The sequence below is a fragment of the Mixophyes fleayi genome, chromosome 4 (assembly GCF_038048845.1).
Source record: "Mixophyes fleayi isolate aMixFle1 chromosome 4, aMixFle1.hap1, whole genome shotgun sequence".
In the NCBI taxonomy this organism is placed as follows: Eukaryota; Metazoa; Chordata; class Amphibia; order Anura; family Limnodynastidae; genus Mixophyes; species Mixophyes fleayi.
In genome coordinates, this window is record NC_134405.1 from 26,876,636 (window position 1) to 26,894,478 (window position 17,843).

The 17,843-nt window shown below is 39.3% G+C and overlaps 1 protein-coding gene across 1 annotated transcript; it reads right to left on the minus strand.

Annotated features, from left to right (window-relative positions):
• Positions 1-6,610: 6,610 nt before the first annotated feature.
• Positions 6,611-11,315, minus strand: LOC142150588 (galactose-3-O-sulfotransferase 4-like). Its single transcript, XM_075205788.1, has 3 exons — positions 11,212-11,315; positions 9,742-10,039; positions 6,611-7,429 (listed from the first exon to the last, which is right to left on the minus strand). Exons 1-3 carry the CDS (start codon positions 11,313-11,315, stop codon positions 6,611-6,613), a joined length of 1,221 nt encoding a protein of 406 aa, XP_075061889.1.
• Between the last annotated feature and the right edge of the window lie 6,528 nt (positions 11,316-17,843).

A 17,843-nucleotide genomic window follows, 5' to 3' on the forward strand; every position in this document is an offset into this window, starting at 1 on the left:
GATAGGGGAATGTGTAGATAAAAAGTTCCAGGAACTTTGTTCAATGAGAGAGGATAAAGAGTGTTTACTTTACCACTGATGGCAGTTCCTAGATCTGCATAAAAAAACACTTGGGACCTCTTGGAATATTCAGCCTATAACTGTAACTTGTTAGGCATACATGCCAACTCTCCCGGAAAGTCCGGGAGACTCCCGAAATTCGGGTCATTTGGCATTTCTCCCGCATCCCAATCTCACCGAGAATCGCGTCATTTGACGCGATTCTCGTTGAATCACGCCATTTTCGCGGAAACAAGTTTCCGGGAAATGGTAAGTATGTTGTTAGGCAGACAGATACATTCAGATCCTAAAGCCCTGTGTCCTGATTGCAGAAAGTAAATTAAGCCGGCATTGAATGTACCTTTCCAATTCTGTCCTCTGTACATGTCTTCCCAGATGTATCATAAATCTTAGACAAGTATATAGCAGAAAAATGTTCAGAGGAATCTGACAGCTATAGATATGTCTGTTTGTCAGATCACCGCAGCGACAAATCCATTTACAGCAAGGTTTGCAGATTTACACAAGTCAAGGGTCGACATGTAGGCCATATTGCAGTACTTAGTCAGTATGTTTTGCTCCAGCTAACTGGTGGGTACGGGCAACGAATACCAAATGACCCCCACCCCCAGCCGAATACACGGGTGTTTAACACAGTCACATGTGGACAGACTCTAGTGCAGTGGTGTGGTACATGCAATGAAATATTGGGCCATTTCAGTTAAAAACAGGAAAACACTTTATTGAACACCTCTTCTCCTCCAGCACAAAAGAGCATAACAGTTGCAGATAAAGGTTACGTGACCACTTCAACTCCTCCAGCACACACTTTGCAGCAGTAAAATATTTCGGGCAGTTTATGCACCCGATGTTGTAGGAACAGTCATTACACAGCATCAGCAGCTCCAATCATATACACAGGCAGACAGTAGGCATGGTCCTGAGGTTTTTGCACTACGTCCGTGCGCACAATTCTCTACATTGGGGACCCTCCTTTTCAACTTGTTGTCACACTGCCGACATGCAGTGACCCCCCCCTCAAGTATGGGGGCTCTTTCCAATAGTGCTCCTACTGGTACTGTACAGAGTAATTCCCCATTTCCAGGGACCTACCCTCATTTCTCTGCTGAAACGGCATTTAACTATTTTGGGAACACTTTCAGAATATTTTATAGCTGTAGTGCATCCCAGTTGTCAGGGATTTTTGCATCACTTCATTTTAGTCACATACTGTCTTGGTGACTCACAGTACTCCCCAGGCTGCAGGGTCCAACCGTACTGTTGCACATGGCACTTTCCCTCCAGCTAAGGACACTTGAATCCGTCTAACAAGGCATCTGGCCATGAACTCTCTTCCAGGTTACTAACACTCATCGGGACTCTATCCAGGGTCTCTCTCCCCCCCTTCCCTGCTGTCATACAGACGTTCTTCCGTGGCAGCTGCCACTCACTCACCCCTATCCAGGGTCTGTGGCTGCCATCCATCCATAGGTGTCTCTCTCAGGCACACTTTTTCAGCAGCTTTTCCTCCAAAGGTTCTACCTTTCTGCTGGCCTTTTTAGTGGGGGACTCTCCCCCTCTTGTCCATTGTCATACAAGTGCGTTATCACTCCATGCACCCTCTCTGCAATGGTGCTTCTTCTGGTGTACCCCTAATGGAGGGGATCCCCCTCTGCAGTTCTAATCATCAGTATAGGCTCACTTTCTGCGCTTAACAACTGTAGGGCTTTTATTCACCTGAGTAGGGTCTGTCAATGTAACCTCGCGGCACTTGCCGCACCCCCCTACTTTACTGCCGTTGAATGGCTCTTTCTGCTGGGCACTCTCCCCTTACAGGGGTCCTGTATTTATTTGTGGCTCCCGGCACCTTCTGCACCCCCTCCCCTCATTTGTTGGGGACCCGGGACCACTACCCTCCCTCCTGGGTCCCGGCTGCAAAATGACACACACAGTAGCAAGAAGACAAAGTCTATACAGACTCTATCTCCCACCTGACCACCTTTGTCTCCCAGCGTGCTGCGTCATTGGCCATGCCCCCAACCAAATGAAGTGGCACTTGCATCAACAGATTCTTACCCTTGTGTATGAAACCATTGTCCCATAGATTGTAAGCTTGCGAGCAGGGCGCTCTTACCTTTCTGTATGTATGTATTACCCAGTATTGTTTAATTACTGTTTGTTCCTAATTGTAAAGTACTATGGAATATGCTGGTGCTATATAAATAAATGATGATGATGATAATTCTACATACTATGTATCCACTTTTATTACGCACCCCACCTGTTACAGTGAGACGAGGTCTCAAGGTCCCTCCTGTCAACACCAGAAATTAATATTTAATATTTATAACTAACAACAAGGGAGGAGGATAAACTTATATGGACTAGCCGTATCTATTTTCTGTGTGGATCGTTAAGTGACAATAACAAAGGACATATTCATATATGTGTATTCTAAGACACTGAGAACCCTAAAATAACAGTATCATTCAAAATCTACCCACAATTTAGATTAAACACCCTAATTCAGGAAAAAGGGTGTTATCTATCTATCTATCTATCTATCTATCTATCTATCATATATATATATATGCCCGGGTTTAAATCTTCAAGTTATTAAGTTAGCAATGAGTTGGATGTAACTGTCAGCATTTAAAAAATAATAAGCAGCTAAGATGTCATCCAAATCCATTCAGTGGAAGGCCCAGAACAGGCTCCCAGGGTCAAAGTTCTGCCCAGAGTACACCAACAGGAGGTCCGGCCTGGAGCCCAACCACTCCATTAGGCATCCCAAACCAATTGCCACCCTCTGTGTCATTTTCATCCAATTCCAGGAGAATGTAGATATTGGGAAAAGAAGGAGTTAAAGATAGGTGGAGAACTGTTGACTATTAATAGAGTTAAGACTGATGTATGAGGAGGCTTGGTAGAGTTTGACAGCAGAGAGGTTAAAGTACTGGGAGTGAGCGTGTAGCTGATAAGGCGATTATCCGAGAGGGGGAAAGGAGTGTTAAAGAAATCAGAAACTGAGCATAGTTTAGAGAAAAACAAGAACATAGCAGTGGCCACTCTGATGAGTAGAGGATTCAACCCACTGGGAGAGGCCAAGGGAGGAGATTAGAGAGAGTAGTTTAGAAGTAGAATTTGAACATGGATTTTCAATGGGGTTGTTTAAATCACCGTCAGAAGATAGACAAGAAGTGTGAGGCAACCATGCAGAAAAATGTTTAATGAAGTGTTGGTGTGGTCCGGGGGGGGGGCGATATATCACAGATAATCGAAAATGGATAAAAAAAATCTGAATAGCATATACTTCAAAATATGTGACCGTGAGTGATGGGACATTTGGTAGAACTGTGAATGTGCACTGTGGGTAGAGAAGTAGCTAACCCCACTTCCATGTCTACCTCCAGGTCTGGAGTTGTATGTAAAATAGAGGGCACCATGTGAAAGGACGCAAGGGGAGGCATTATCTTGGTGTGTAAGCCAGAGGTCGTATATGGAGTTCAGTTTGTTAAAAACAGAGCATGCATTCCAAAAAGTACATTTAATGGACTTAGGAAGAGACAGAAGACAGGTGATGTGTTTGAGGTTTGCTGGACTGCGGTAGTGCTGTGATATATGTGTATTGGAGAAGTGTGGGGGATTAGGTGATATATAACTGGCTAATTATGCATTAATGAACATAAGTCCAACATAGGTTAAAACAATATATAAGAATTTCCTGTTACATACTTTTAAAACACACAATTACAAAGATGAGAGATACAAATTATTGAGATGAGCTTCAGAGACGGAGGAATGAGAGGTGTTGCAGTAGTTGATGAACATTCCTGGATATAAATGAAGTATAAGAGAAATATGATTACTTTCTAAACAATTTGTGTAGAAAATACATCTCTATCCCCAAGCAACTATCCCCTTAGTAGTACACAACCTTTTTGGACCCCAATGGCCTGAGTCATTAAGGAAAATAGAGCTTAAAAATGGAGTACCGTATATACTCGTGTATAAGCCGAGTTTTTCAGCACATTTTTTGTGCTGAAAAAAGCCCCCCTCGGCTTATACTCGAGTCCCACTTACCTGGTCTCCGTTTTCCAGTCTCCCCCGCTCATCTGCAGGCATCTGCAGCCTCTGTGGATCACTGTCAGCCACCATTTTATTGTAGCCCGTTTTTGTGTGTTCATTGCACATGGAACAATAAAGTTAAATGAAAAGGAGCCTGTCAGTCAAAGCTAAAGACCGGGACATTTCCATCTAGCCCCGCTGATCAGAGACACATGTGAGTACCCTGACTTGTCCACTGCAATTATTTGCAGCAGTTTTATAAAGTCCAATATTTTCATTTTTTGTCACCTATTAATAAGTGTCTGAAGTTTCTTTTGCATAACTGTGAAATCATTGAAAAGTCTAAAAACATCCCAAACTTCAAGTATAATAAGGGTTAAATCACACAAAGCAAATTGTATTGTTCTGTTAAAATGTTTCTTCCAGCAAACAAAATCAAACTTATCTTTATCTGAGCTATTATATCAAATTCTATTTAGTGTATGTGCAGCATCTTTTGCATTACTAAAGCCTAAATTACTGTACTGTTCTGAACACTTAGGAGTAACTGCTCATCACCTTCTAAAGGCGAATAAACTTAACTGGCACATGTATTTAGTATCCACAGACTGTCTCATTGATTTATATATTAATGATCTGAGTTGTCTTTAGTGAATGTTATTTATATCTGTGTTCACCTATTAGGCTTGATACCAAGTGCAGAGGATTTAGTTTAACCATTTGTGTACAATTTATTAGGATATGGGTATATATCATGTACTTATATAATTTTATTGATGTTTAATAACAATAAATTTTGATACATTCATTTACAACCTCACGTTTGTATTATTGGGAGCCCAGTGTTAACGATATCCCGCACTGTTTTTATTTTTGAAACCAGTAGCTGCTGCATTTCCCACCCTAGGCTTATACTCGAGTCAATAAGTTTTCCCAGTTTTTTGTGGTAAAATTAAGTGCCTCGGCTTATATTCGTGTCGACTTATACTCGAGTATATACGGTAACTTTGCACGTGGTCAAAACCATGTAGCATTGGAGGGAGAGGTAAATGTAAAATGTGGGGACAGATTTATAGCTGGGATAGGGCATCATCATCATCATCATCATCAGTTATTTATATATTATTATTATTATTATTATCGTTTATTTGTAAGGCGCCACAAGGTTTCCGCAGCGCCGTACATGGTACAAACCGTAGACTATACAGGGTAAGACAGTACAGAACAATAAACACAAAGTACCAGAACTTCAGAAACTCCAGGCAGGCAGATACAGTAGAGACGGAGCGGAAGAACAGGTATGGAGACAGGAGGGAAGATGGGCCCTGCTCATACGAGCTTACATCCTAAGGGAGGGTAAACAGAATCAGGTACATAAGGGAGCCAGTGAAGCAACGGGGAGAGAGAAAGGGGCCACTAATATAGCGCCACTAATTCCGCAGCGCTGTACAGAGAACGCATTCACATCAGTCCCTGCCCCATTGGAGCTTACAGTCTAAATTCCCTAACAAAGACATACACACACACAGACACACACACACACACACAGACAGTTTGCAGTCTAAATTCCCTAACATACACAAACAGACAGACAGAGAGAGACTAGGGTCAATTTTGATAGCAGCCAGGGCATGTCCTAGATCAAGTTTAAATCTTAGTGCAACAACAAAGCTATCAAGTATTTGTGTGCTACATGAAAAAAAACAATATTTAACTTATGTGCAAAATAATAAATTAATTTGCACCCCTTGCATTGTAACATGGTTTGTCCACGAGAAAACGTACAATTTTTTTTGCCTTGCTCTCTTTAATGACTCAGTGCTGCATAAATGGTGGTGCTATATAATTAAAGGTTGATAACAAGGATGAGTCATGGCTGAGGCCTTCTATCCATTAGAACTAATTATGTCCTTTGAACTAGCGTTTTTTTAATCCTACTACAACACACAAACTTGGGTGTGAAAATGAAAGTCATTGTTTTCAATGACCCTATACCCACTCAAAATATTTCCATTTGTCATGCATTTTTACTGGCATTTGAACTGAGTTTTTAAATAAATATAAAACTCCAGATCACCCAGCCTTGTGACAGTGAGAGGTCTTATTCCAAAGCAGGCCCAAAGTTTAAATGTCACTAATGAGTTTTTCTATTCCCCAGATGAGTTCTAGTTTTCAATGCTAGTGCAACTGGGCAGACTTAAAGAGTCAGCAGTATCATTGTGATTAATTTAACAATGCACTCTCTACGATAAAGCAATGTCCATTCCATACATTCTCTGAGATCTTACTACATCTCAATGTATAAAAGAAAATAAAGGAATTGGAGGGCACATGAAGTTATTTTGCATCCTTTTCATAATAGAGATGGACAGACTTGCATTATTCAATCAGAGTTGATATTTTTCCTAACAGGAGGCAGATCTACTTTAGAGAGGTCATATTTTCAACCTTGTGCCTCAAGCATAACTTGGATAAAGTCTTCATCTGTGGTCTTCTCGCTGAGCTATTGAATTGTAGGAGTAACTGTTAGGTCTGACCCGTTTTGTGTCACCACTGGAAACTGACGTGCAGATAATAAATCCATATACTGCAGCTCTGGAGTCACCATTTTAAAACACTGTGTACGGACATAAGGCGGAAGATTTGTCTTTACAGCCCACCCTAGGATCTTCGCCTGTCCAGATTGATAGGGCTTAAAAGCTTTGTCTTTAATGTCTTTTGCTCCAACAGGCTCCAAGTTCTCAAGACAAAGTTCAGCCAACTGCTGTCTCCTTTCTCTCAACCTCCTCACCTCATTGTCCATCTTTACTCTCCCAAAATGTTCAATTTTCTCCCAGAATGTACGGTTAAAGTAAGAATAAAGGTACCAGTCAAGAGCATTCCATGCCCTTAGTTGCTCTACTTCTCTTTGCTCCAGTGGCTTTGAGGTTCCACGGATGTTCAGTTTAAAGGTCACCACATCATCAAGCTCCCAACACAGTTCCTCTTTCAAGAAGATCATGGATTCATCAAAGTACTCGGCCAGAAGAACCAAGTTAAAAGTAGCCTCTACTGCCTGGACTCCTACTTTTGCCAAATCTTCCGTAAAGGGGGCATCAGGATTATGTCCTAGATCAAACCACAATAGGTTGTGGGCATATTGGTTGGATTTCTCTCCCTGTCGATAGTAATGTGTTGGCTGGGAAATAAATGCTGTCAAATTAGGTGCCTTCTTGAAAGCAGATGAAGAAAAACGATAGTAGGAGAAAGAGGACTCTGCCATTGTAGCTGGATCCCGAAAAATTGTGAAATAGAAGGAGTCTGAAGGCATCACCTTCCGAACCTGAAAAATAAATGAACTTTGTTTTATACACATTCTGGTGTAATTATTCCATGGTATATGTGCACAATTAATAGCGGCAGGTATAATACATTTGTATATAATTATATAAGAAATACTGCAGATTTATTCTACCGCCCTTATACAATAATGTTTGCTACTCACATGTTACTATTATTATCCTTTTTTTTTTTATAAAGAGCCAACATATTAATCAGGGTTTTGTGTTATAAGCAAATTACATAAAGTGACTTCACAGGTACAGGGAAAATAGTAATAGAAACTATGGGAAGGAGGGTACAATTTTAGGGGCTATAGTAGGAAAGATAAAGATAATGGATAGAAGGACAGGCCTCTTGAAGAGGTGGATCGTTAAGTAAAATCTAAAGGTTCTGAAGTTTTAGTAGAGGGGTAGAACATTCCAGAGAGGGGAAGCTACTCTGGAGAATTCTTGCAGCTGTGCCTGGGCAGAGGTTATGAGAGAGTTCGACGTTTCAGGAACATGGGGGGATGGCATGTCAGCACTTTGGATTTAATTCTCCTACATTTTGGGGGGCTCCTCCACCCCTTCCACAGGTGCCAGTAATCACAATAATGGTAACAAGTGAGGATCTATATAGTCTATGCAAATCATTACTCATTCAATATAATTAAGTTACAATCATATGTCTGTCCATACTACCAGGCGTATATAGATGAACATTTAAATTTGTATATGTCATCCAAGTTGCCTAAACTGCAGGTTACAGCATTGAAAATGGTTGATATACATACATCATGATATTATGATATATATCACTCAGATCAACAGAATTAACCTACAACAATAACATATTATCATTACCCCACCTGCCAAATAAATAAGCTTTTAAAAGCTCTTCTGAAAGAGAGGCTCACCGATGGTGTGTTGGTTAATCTGAAATTATTTGAATTTGTTGGCAGTTGCTGCAGGTTTGAGGTACCAGACACATATTTGGAGCATCACTACTTCTTTTGGAAACATTGAGATGATGTAAACCCCCTACAGATATGTGTTTTGTGAAATTGACTCAATGTTGGGATTGACAGACAGGAGCAACAGATAAGACCAAATTAGTTTGTGAACCAGGAGCATGGTGGTATCTTGTGTGAAGAAGGGACATGGCTGGATTTGCCTGGATATGTGCGATAAAGGAGAGTGTGAGTCAGCAAGCTAGAAAGTGGGTAGAATATAAAGAGAATAGTGGTCATTGACTTTAATGTAGAGTTCCCTTATAGGTTCGGACGATAATGAGACATCATCAGCTTCGGTCTACGTATCTTAAGCTATAAGTGCCTTTCAGACTACCGTTAGATTCGGATATAATGAGACATCATCAGCTTCGGTCTATGTATCTTAAGCTATAAATGCCTTTCAGACTACCATTAGCAGACGGCTGAGAGATAGATGGAGACGGCGACTAATATGTAGAGTTCAGGAGTGGAGAGGTAGGAGGATACAAGTTTACCAAGACAGGTGGTATAAACTTATAAACTTAGAGAATGTTGTGGATTTTTCATATGAGCAATGTCCCTTCTGCGGTATACACCCAATGACCCAGAATTTCCCACTATTTGTCTATTTCCCTTCCAGTTTACAGTACTTAGTGTTATGTTATATCAAGAAAAGGATGTAAATTTCCATTTGAACTACTGCCGAATAAAGCTTCCTGTTTGGAGAAAATGGGAAAGTATTTATTAATAACTGTCAAAACTATATGTTCGCTTTGTGTTTATTACAGTTTAGACTTTACTACTTACACTCAAGCCACATATTTACGCTATGCCTAGGCATACATACAAATACTTGTACACTAATACTTGTACAAATATGTTCAACACTGTTAAGTAGACAAATATTTAAAAGGAGTTGACAACCCTGGTCTAGAGTGATTATGTTCAACTTGGTTAAGTAAGAACATGGGGCCTGATTCATAAAGGATCTTAACTTAAGAAACTTCTTATTTAAGTCTCCTGGACAAAACCATGGTACAATGTAAGGGGTGAAAATTAGTATTCTGTTTTGCACATAAGTGAAATACTGACTGTTTTCTTATGTAACACACAAATACTTGATAGATTATTTGTACACTGAAATTTAAAGTTGATATTTGTGTGCTACATAAACAAGTCAGTATTTAACTTATGTGCAAAACAGAATACTAATTTGCACCCCTTGCATTTTAACATGGTTTTGTCCAGGAGACTTAAATAAGAAGTTTCTTAAGTTAAGATCCTTAATGAATCAGGCCCATGATGCCAATAAATCTTAGTAGAACACAAGACTGTGGTGTTACCTCTGGGAGGTTGAAGCGCATATGATGACACAGGATGTCATACTGCGGCCTCCTGGGGGAATTAAACCCTTTCACAAAGCGAGATGAAAAGCGATAGGGATAACTGAATTGGCGTTTAAAAGGCAAAGCGAAGATTAAACCGTTCCTGTCTCCATAATGATGCAGAAGATTCACTACGGTGCTCCCAGCTGTTTTGTGGGTCTTTAGAAACACAATGTGACTTTTAGCCTGGCAGGTCCGAGAAGAGGATGATGGAGGCACATCAGACACAAGGCGCAGATCAGTTGTCTGAGGGGACCTGACAATGGAGTACAGTATTTTAAATCTCACTATATAGATTAGCACATATATTTACATATGCCTGTTAAGACAAATAGATGCATAGCATGGCCCTATCATAAATATCAACTTTCATTTGCATGATGGAATCAAAATGGATTTGATTGTGGATTTTTAACAATGATCTACACAAAATTCTCTGTATGGTCATTTATTTTCCTAATTAAACACAAATGCTCTGGACTCTTCCATGGGCTGAGTCCTTCTCTTCACTATGGAAAACAGCCTTATACCTAAAGGTCCTAAGTCTGGAAATATTAAAATTCAGTACCGTTACAAGATCTTTTAGTCCTTACCATGTCCAAAAATGGATGGATAAAAATATAGACAAATTTTGGACCAGACTATCGTCTTGCCATAAAGATTTATATTGTGGCAGGAAAATTGCCAAAATAATACAGTGAAAGCGACATTGAGATGGCTTAAATATCAAAAAAATGTCCAGGAGTGGCTCAGTTACCACCTAGACATAAATGTGGAATAGAATCTGTGGAATAATGAGAGAATTGATCAATGATACCCATCCAACCTGATTGTGCCCAAGCAACATGGCAAAGTAGAATAGGTCAACATGTCCTCTTTAGTAGGGACTTTTCCAAAGACTCACAATTCTATTTGCCCTAAATGTGCATCTACCAATTATTATACCATAGGAGGTGAAAATTTATGTAATCAATTATTGTCTGTTTTTTAATTTGCCATTGCAGATTATATTGTGAGAATCCTTAAAAAATCCAAGATGTAAATATATAGTGCGGAAGATGGCAGATGGGGAGATCACTGTATATTAAATAACTATGCAAGTTTAAATCATTTAAAATAATACTTGCTTTTCCAAGATGAATAAGAATTTTGATCCACAGCTACTGGGATTGCCCAAATATTACATACATAATTAAGTAATGAAACATCTAAGAAATCTGGCAATGTTTAAGGAAAATATATTAATTTAGCCCAAGAGAAAAGTCTCTGCTGTCACATACCATAAGCTCTGAGAGCCAGTTGGTTAGATCTAGTTAGGTATTGATTTACATTGGTTAAATCTAGCATTGCAGTGACAACAGAGTCATGGTGTTGGATGGCAACATTGCAGAGATTCCTTAAGAAAATTTTAGTCATAAAATCACTCACCTCTTTGGAAAGTGAATTCCCAGAAAGTGAATTGTACATCCAATGCTGAAAATTATGACGCCAAAACACAGGATTTGTACTCTGTTGACTTGACATAACCTCATTGTCCTGTAAATGAAAGAAAGTCATCAAAGTTATCACACCATGTTTACTGCACCAAGATTTCATTTTCTCAAAGGTAAATGCACTAATGACATGAATGAGCCCCAGGGTTGACTGTGCTAAATCTAAAATCACTCAGAGGGCTGAAGGATTCACTGTCTTCCCTTGAGCACTGACCAAGCCCAATGTTCTCCTGCTTTTTGCAGGTACACAAAGTAGCACCGTCTATGGAGACTTAGAACATCTGATCACTTGGCACAATCCTGACCCAGGCCAACAGGGATCATAACCCCTAGTGAGTACTGTCATTTAGTAACCAGCTAAACAGATATGTATGAAATTCCTTGCTATGCCACAAACTCAGTTTCCAAGGTATTACCGATTCCTTTGATTCTAACTGAAGATGGATGCTAATTTACATAAAACTTCCTGTGCAATTGGACAGTATGCTGTTTTAAAAAAAGGTTCAGAATCCAGCTATGGCATTCTACTTCATACATGTTTTATATTTATTAGAAACCTCCCTATCACACCAGGATGATCCTAGAGACTCAAAGTGAAGGGATTTCCCAAAATAGATTATTGAGATCACATACCATATATAATCCACCACTTGGAGATAGGTGCACACACACAAATTATCAAATCTGGGAAAAAGTACTAGAAAACACCTAGGGGTAAATGTATCAAGCTGAGAGTTTTTTGGCGAGTTTGAAAAGTGGAGGTGTTGCCTATAGCAACCAATAAGATTCTAGCTATCATTTTGTAGAATGTACTAAATAAATGATAGCTAGAATCGGATTGGCTTTTCAAACCCGCCGAAAAACTCTCAGCTTGATACATTTACCCCCTAATGTGTCTTTGGGGCACTCAAAGGAAAATTAAATTATTAAAACATATCCAAATTTTATTAGTATAAATAAAAATAGTAGCATTGATACGCAATTAGAAGGAGTGAAATATTAAAAACAAGTGAATGACATAATTGACCAAAAAACCAGGTACTGTTAAGATCGATAGAATAACTATCGAAACGTGCTGTTTCTCCAATGATTCTGCATTAATTAAATAATAATCACTGAATGGGATGGAGGGTTGTATTAGGATATCTGTCCAAATATATCTAGTATTGTGCTAGATTACTAATCAGGTAGCCATGTGTAGAAAGGTATCCACTTCAAAGGTTGTATACAGCGTTATGTTTCAAATATTTATGGGAAACCTTCTAACAAGACTCATTTTAATAGTAGTGCAAGGTCAAACCAATATGTTCCAGCACGGTGGCGTAGTGGTTAGCACTTCTGCCTCACAGCACTGGGGTCATGAGTTCAATTCCCTACCATGGCCTTATCTGTGTGGAGTTTGTATGTTCTTCCCATGTTTGCGTGGGTTTCCTCCGGGTGCTCCGGTTTCCTCCTACACTCCAAAAACATACTAATAGGTTCATTGGCTGCTATCAAATTGACCCTAGTCTGTCTGTCTGTGTGTGTGTGTATGTTAGGGAATTTAGACTGTAAGCTCCAATGGGGCAGGGACTGATGTGAATGAGTTCTCTGTACAGCACTGCGGAATCAGTGGCGCTATATAAATAAGTGGTGATGATGATGATGATGATGCTACCTATATAGGTTTCTATGTTACTTATAAATGAGTTAGAATGTAGGGTGAAACTAACTTTATCAAATGTACCACATCTACGTTATTCAAAGAACAGAGCTCCTAATCATATAAAGAAAAGCCTCAACAAGCTGGATGTATGAGCAGCTACTGTATTGTAGTTGCTATCGCTAAAGTGTCTTAATCACGTAGCCTCAATCATATACTGAGAAATAACGGCAGACTCCTAACCATACTGAACCCCACAGCATCCCAAAATAAAGAACTTATAATAGTATATTGAGCAGAGGAGAAAGCAGCATGAGTAACGCCGACACGCGTTTCACTCTGCTAAGCTTTCTCAAGGCAACCCGATGCGGCATTTCAGTGAGCTATTTATAGTACAAGAGCCGCCCACTAGTATACGTCATTTTGGGCGGATACCATGGCAACTGTAAACAGCTATGATTCTCGGCTTTCCCAGGTTGTCTGTTGTCAGGCATTGTATTGAACAAATATCTTAAAGATGATAGCCGCCCGATATTGGCATTATGCTGAGTAGCATTTAATTATGATGAAGGTAAGATTATAACAAATTGTAACAGAGAACAAAACGGATATTGATCTATCTACAAGAGAGAGTCAATATAACACTCAATCCTGGTTAACTGGTACAGTGTTTATTGCATTCGTTGTTCATTTATGAATTCCTAACACAACACTGCAAATGAATAATAAACAGCACATAAGGAATTAGGATAAAGAATCCATATCTAGACATCATAATCAAATTAAACAGACTTGAGTTGATAGGTCTATGTTTGATAGCATGGAACACTTCGCTGTCAAGATGTTGACATTGGATTATGGGTAGGATAAAAAGAAATCCGATAAACTGTTAAATACAGTTAAGAGTATCAGAGTAACAACCATTCAATACTTAAATTCATAGGGACTCCAAATTATAAATACAAGAGCAGTGCCTATTACTACTTTTTATTCTATATTTTTTACATCGTAGGGACGTATGTAAAAATATAGGGTGCACATCCTCCTAATATAGTGGAGGGTACCTAGAATAATTAAAGTGAACCAAAAACTGCAGTAAAATACAGTAAAATAAAATAAAGTAGAATAAAATTTATAATCAAGAGTACAGTGGTGTATAAGTGAAACAGAAAACATAGTGCAAGAGGAACCCCATGTGAAAAGGGACCCAATTAAATGGTCCATAACCTATAAACACATAAAGTGCTCAAATGTTTATAAACAATGATAATAAACAATGTTAATTAATACTTAGTATAATCAACCATGGATCAAAAGTGCTTTAGTACATCCCATAAATTTATGAAACATGACGCTGTATACAACCTTTGAAGTGGATACCTTTCTACACATGGCTACCTGATTAGTAATCTAGCACAATACTAGATATATTTGGACAGATATCATAATACAACCGTCCATCCCATTCAGTGATTATTATTTCATTAATGCAGAATCATTGGAGAAACAGCACATTTCGATAGTTATTCTATCGATCTTAACAGTTCCTGATTTTTTTGGTCAATTATGTCATTCACTTGTTTTTAATATTTCACTGCTTCTAATTGCGTATCAATGCTACTATTTTAATTTATAATAATAAAATTTGGATATGTTTTAATAATTTCATTTTCCTTTGAGTGCCCCAAAGACACATAAGGTGTTTTCTAGTCCTTTTTCCCATGTTTTCTATTTACAATCCCATAAATCAACATGCTGTGCCAATCATAGGAATAACTTATTTCTGTGGAACCATCTGGCAACATTTAAGGACGTGGAAAACACCAAACTTCAAAGTCTATGCAACACAATTTATTAATACATGCAATTGTACAATACTGGTACAAATGGGATGCCAATGGGGTGCCCTGGGACATTGTCTCATGCTGCAAGAGGCCTGGTACTTTTAATTCTTAAGCGATCTTTGGTTAAATGAAGCTACTCTTCAGGATGGCATTAGCCTTACAAATCTATAATTGACCAGCTATGGGGGCATTAATAGCTGTGCCCAGTACTTAATAGGGATGACCAACTGTTTAGCAGTGTCACGAACACGGTCATTTTAAAACTGAATTATTTTTGTCTATATCACATATAGCCAAGTCAGCACATGGGATCTTTGAGCCAGACACCATACTGAGCTGTTTCTAAAAGTCTATTCCGGTGTCAAAACTCCATCCCAGGCCAGGATACAACTCACAGCAGGGGCTCTTCGAAGCTGTCAAAGGTGACACTGCTATCTTCTCACACTGGAATGTGCAGAGCCATCAGATACACATACAACAGACTTTCTGTCTTCACATTTTACACTTTAGTAGTTCAACTTATTAATGGATTCACTTAATATACCCTATTTACACTGCAGTTGTGATTTAGGCCTTATCATCCACAATTATGTGATGGGTTAAACCTTATAAATAAGTTTAAGTTCTCTATGTTCTTGACAAGCAGCAGTGCATGGACCATGTAGAGCTGGCATGTCACTGACCCGATACAGCATACTATTCTACCACATGGTCTGGGCTCTACTGGTTGAAGTGTCATTTGCCATTAGCACTGTGGAGGCTATCTAGGAATGGGTCTGTCCGTTGGGTCCTCTAAAACCCGATCTATCTCCATTAAGTCAACCTCACAATCCCTAATATCAGTTGATGAGTTACTCAACTGTGATGGTTCAGGGGTTGCGGCTGTTGATCCACCAGGGACACACGGTTCTGTAGGTACAGTGTCGGAGGACAATGGCATGAAGTTTAGGTCTCTCTGTCGGTGACCAACATTTTTCCATTTTGAGGAGGACTTCAGTGGGAAGTGCTACCAATAGTCCTACTTCCATCTGTCCATAATTATGTACTCAATCCAGGGAAATTTTTGGCCACAGGAATGCCATTAAGCTGTCCAATGGTCCTAGCAATTTGTACCCTCCTGTTCATCAGCCCCTTAACTTCCTACTCTCACACCCAGATTGAAAATGACCTCTCATGTTGGCTGGGGTAGCTTTTCTGTTCCCAGTTCATAGCATCTCTCCCTGTGCAAAATAAGAGCTTCTGAGTAATGAGCCATAGTGGCGGGCACTAAGTGAGCTATCAGGAATGGACATTTGCTTCAGTAACATTTACACTGCATGTGTCTGTGTCGGTCACAAGGGTAGAATCAATGGTACTTGGGAGGCCCCAGTGCTTGTCTTTTCGGGGGTGCTAATGGGGTGTGCTGGTTGTAGGCGCAGAAGGAATTTCCTGAAATTGGCATCTTGAAAGCTTGTTTGAAGCTCTGGACTGATTTGCTGTTGTGCTGTCAATGGCTATATACTCAACATCCAACCTTGTGGCTTGCATTGGGGTACCCAGGCTGCGGTTAGACACCCTTTCTTGAATTTCGTGAGCCATCTTCAACAATAGCTGCTCCATAACAATCAAGTTCCTTATACCCTCATTGCATAAGGAACTTGCTTATCCTTCAGGTTTGCTTGCCCTCCATCTACCAGAAACAGGCTATCAGGAGTGGGTTGGCATCTTTGGTATTCAAACTGCTCCTGCTCTTTGCCAGCATAGAGAACTTGGTCCAGTATTCCAGTTTCACCCACTCCGTCTATATCCTCATATACTCCACAGGCCTCCTGGCTCAATGCATGATAGGCTTCCAAAGACTCCTCAATCCCCTGGACAGTCATAATTGCCTCAAACACCTGTAAGTGGGAATCATCAATTTCTTTAATTGCTTCATTGAACATAGACACATCCCTGTAGCCCAGCTTGTGTCTGGTGCTCCCACTGTAGTTGTTTTGGCTTACAATAATAGGTGGCAGAGATAACCTGACCAGCAATTCCATTACCAATTCCATGGCAGAAGCTCTCTCATGCTCTTTAGCATTTGTTCCAGTGCAGTTCTGACAGGAGGGTAGCAGAATCACTGGAGCTTCCACTCCTGGCATGTTTTTCTCATCTTTGAGATCTCTCTTCCAAATTTCACTGGGGTGCTCGTGGTCCCATTTCTCCAATCTAGTGATAAGTACTGCACATAAATGTGCTAGGGTCAAAGTCTACTCACCTCACATTGACTGAAAAGAGATGCTAATTTGCATATGACTTAATGTGCAATTGGACAGTATGATGTTTTCAAAAAAGTGCTTTGAATCAACATTTAATAAGACCCCTACATTTATGCATATTGAGAATAGCAGAAGTATGTAGTGAACATGACATTGTTATTATACCAATGTGCAATTATTTATAATTATTGGAATACAGTGAGACAGCACAGTAGTATTTTTACTACTTCTTAACAGTATGTTTATTTTATGTATTTGGTCATTATGTCCATTCATTCAGTGTTTTTAATATTTCGCTAATTGAATTAATCTAATAAAGATATTATTCTTAACAGAAACTCATTCTATATTGTTAAGTAAAAGAGTGCCCTTTATACACATCTCATTTATCCCCCCCCAATTTTCCCTTTTCAGTAGTAACTTCCAAACACAGGCAGAAGTGTTGAAAAATCAATTTACGGAAAAAGGATATCAGGAAGAAAAACTAGATGAAGTGATGAAAAAAAGCCCAGAAAATGGAGAGGGAGGAGTTACTGATCCCTAAGGACAAAAAGAAAAAAGTCAACACAAAAATTCCAGGGTATAGTTTGCTGTTTATAACTCAATTTAATACACATTTCAAGGAAGTGGAGAATATTATAAGACGCCATTTATTATAAAAAATTATGTGGATTTGAAAGATTTTATACGGGATAAACCACAGTATTTATATACAAAGGCACCCACGCTTAGAGATATTTTGGTTAAAAGTACCATTACAAACCATATAAAAATCATTTTGGGAATAGAGGGTTTTTTAGGTGTGGATTGTGTACAGCATGTAGAAATGCTAAGTATCACT

Coding starts and splice junctions, on each gene's coding strand:
- LOC142150588 (XM_075205788.1), bottom strand. CDS start 11,315: ATGAGGTTATGTCAAGTCAACAGAGTACAAATCCTGTGTTTTGGCGTC. Junction 10,040..11,211: donor GGAATTCACTTTCCAAAGAG/GTGAGTGATTTT, acceptor CTCCATTGTCAG/GTCCCCTCAGACAACTGATC. Junction 7,430..9,741: donor TGCGCTTCAACCTCCCAGAG/GTAACACCACAG, acceptor TTTATTTTTCAG/GTTCGGAAGGTGATGCCTTC.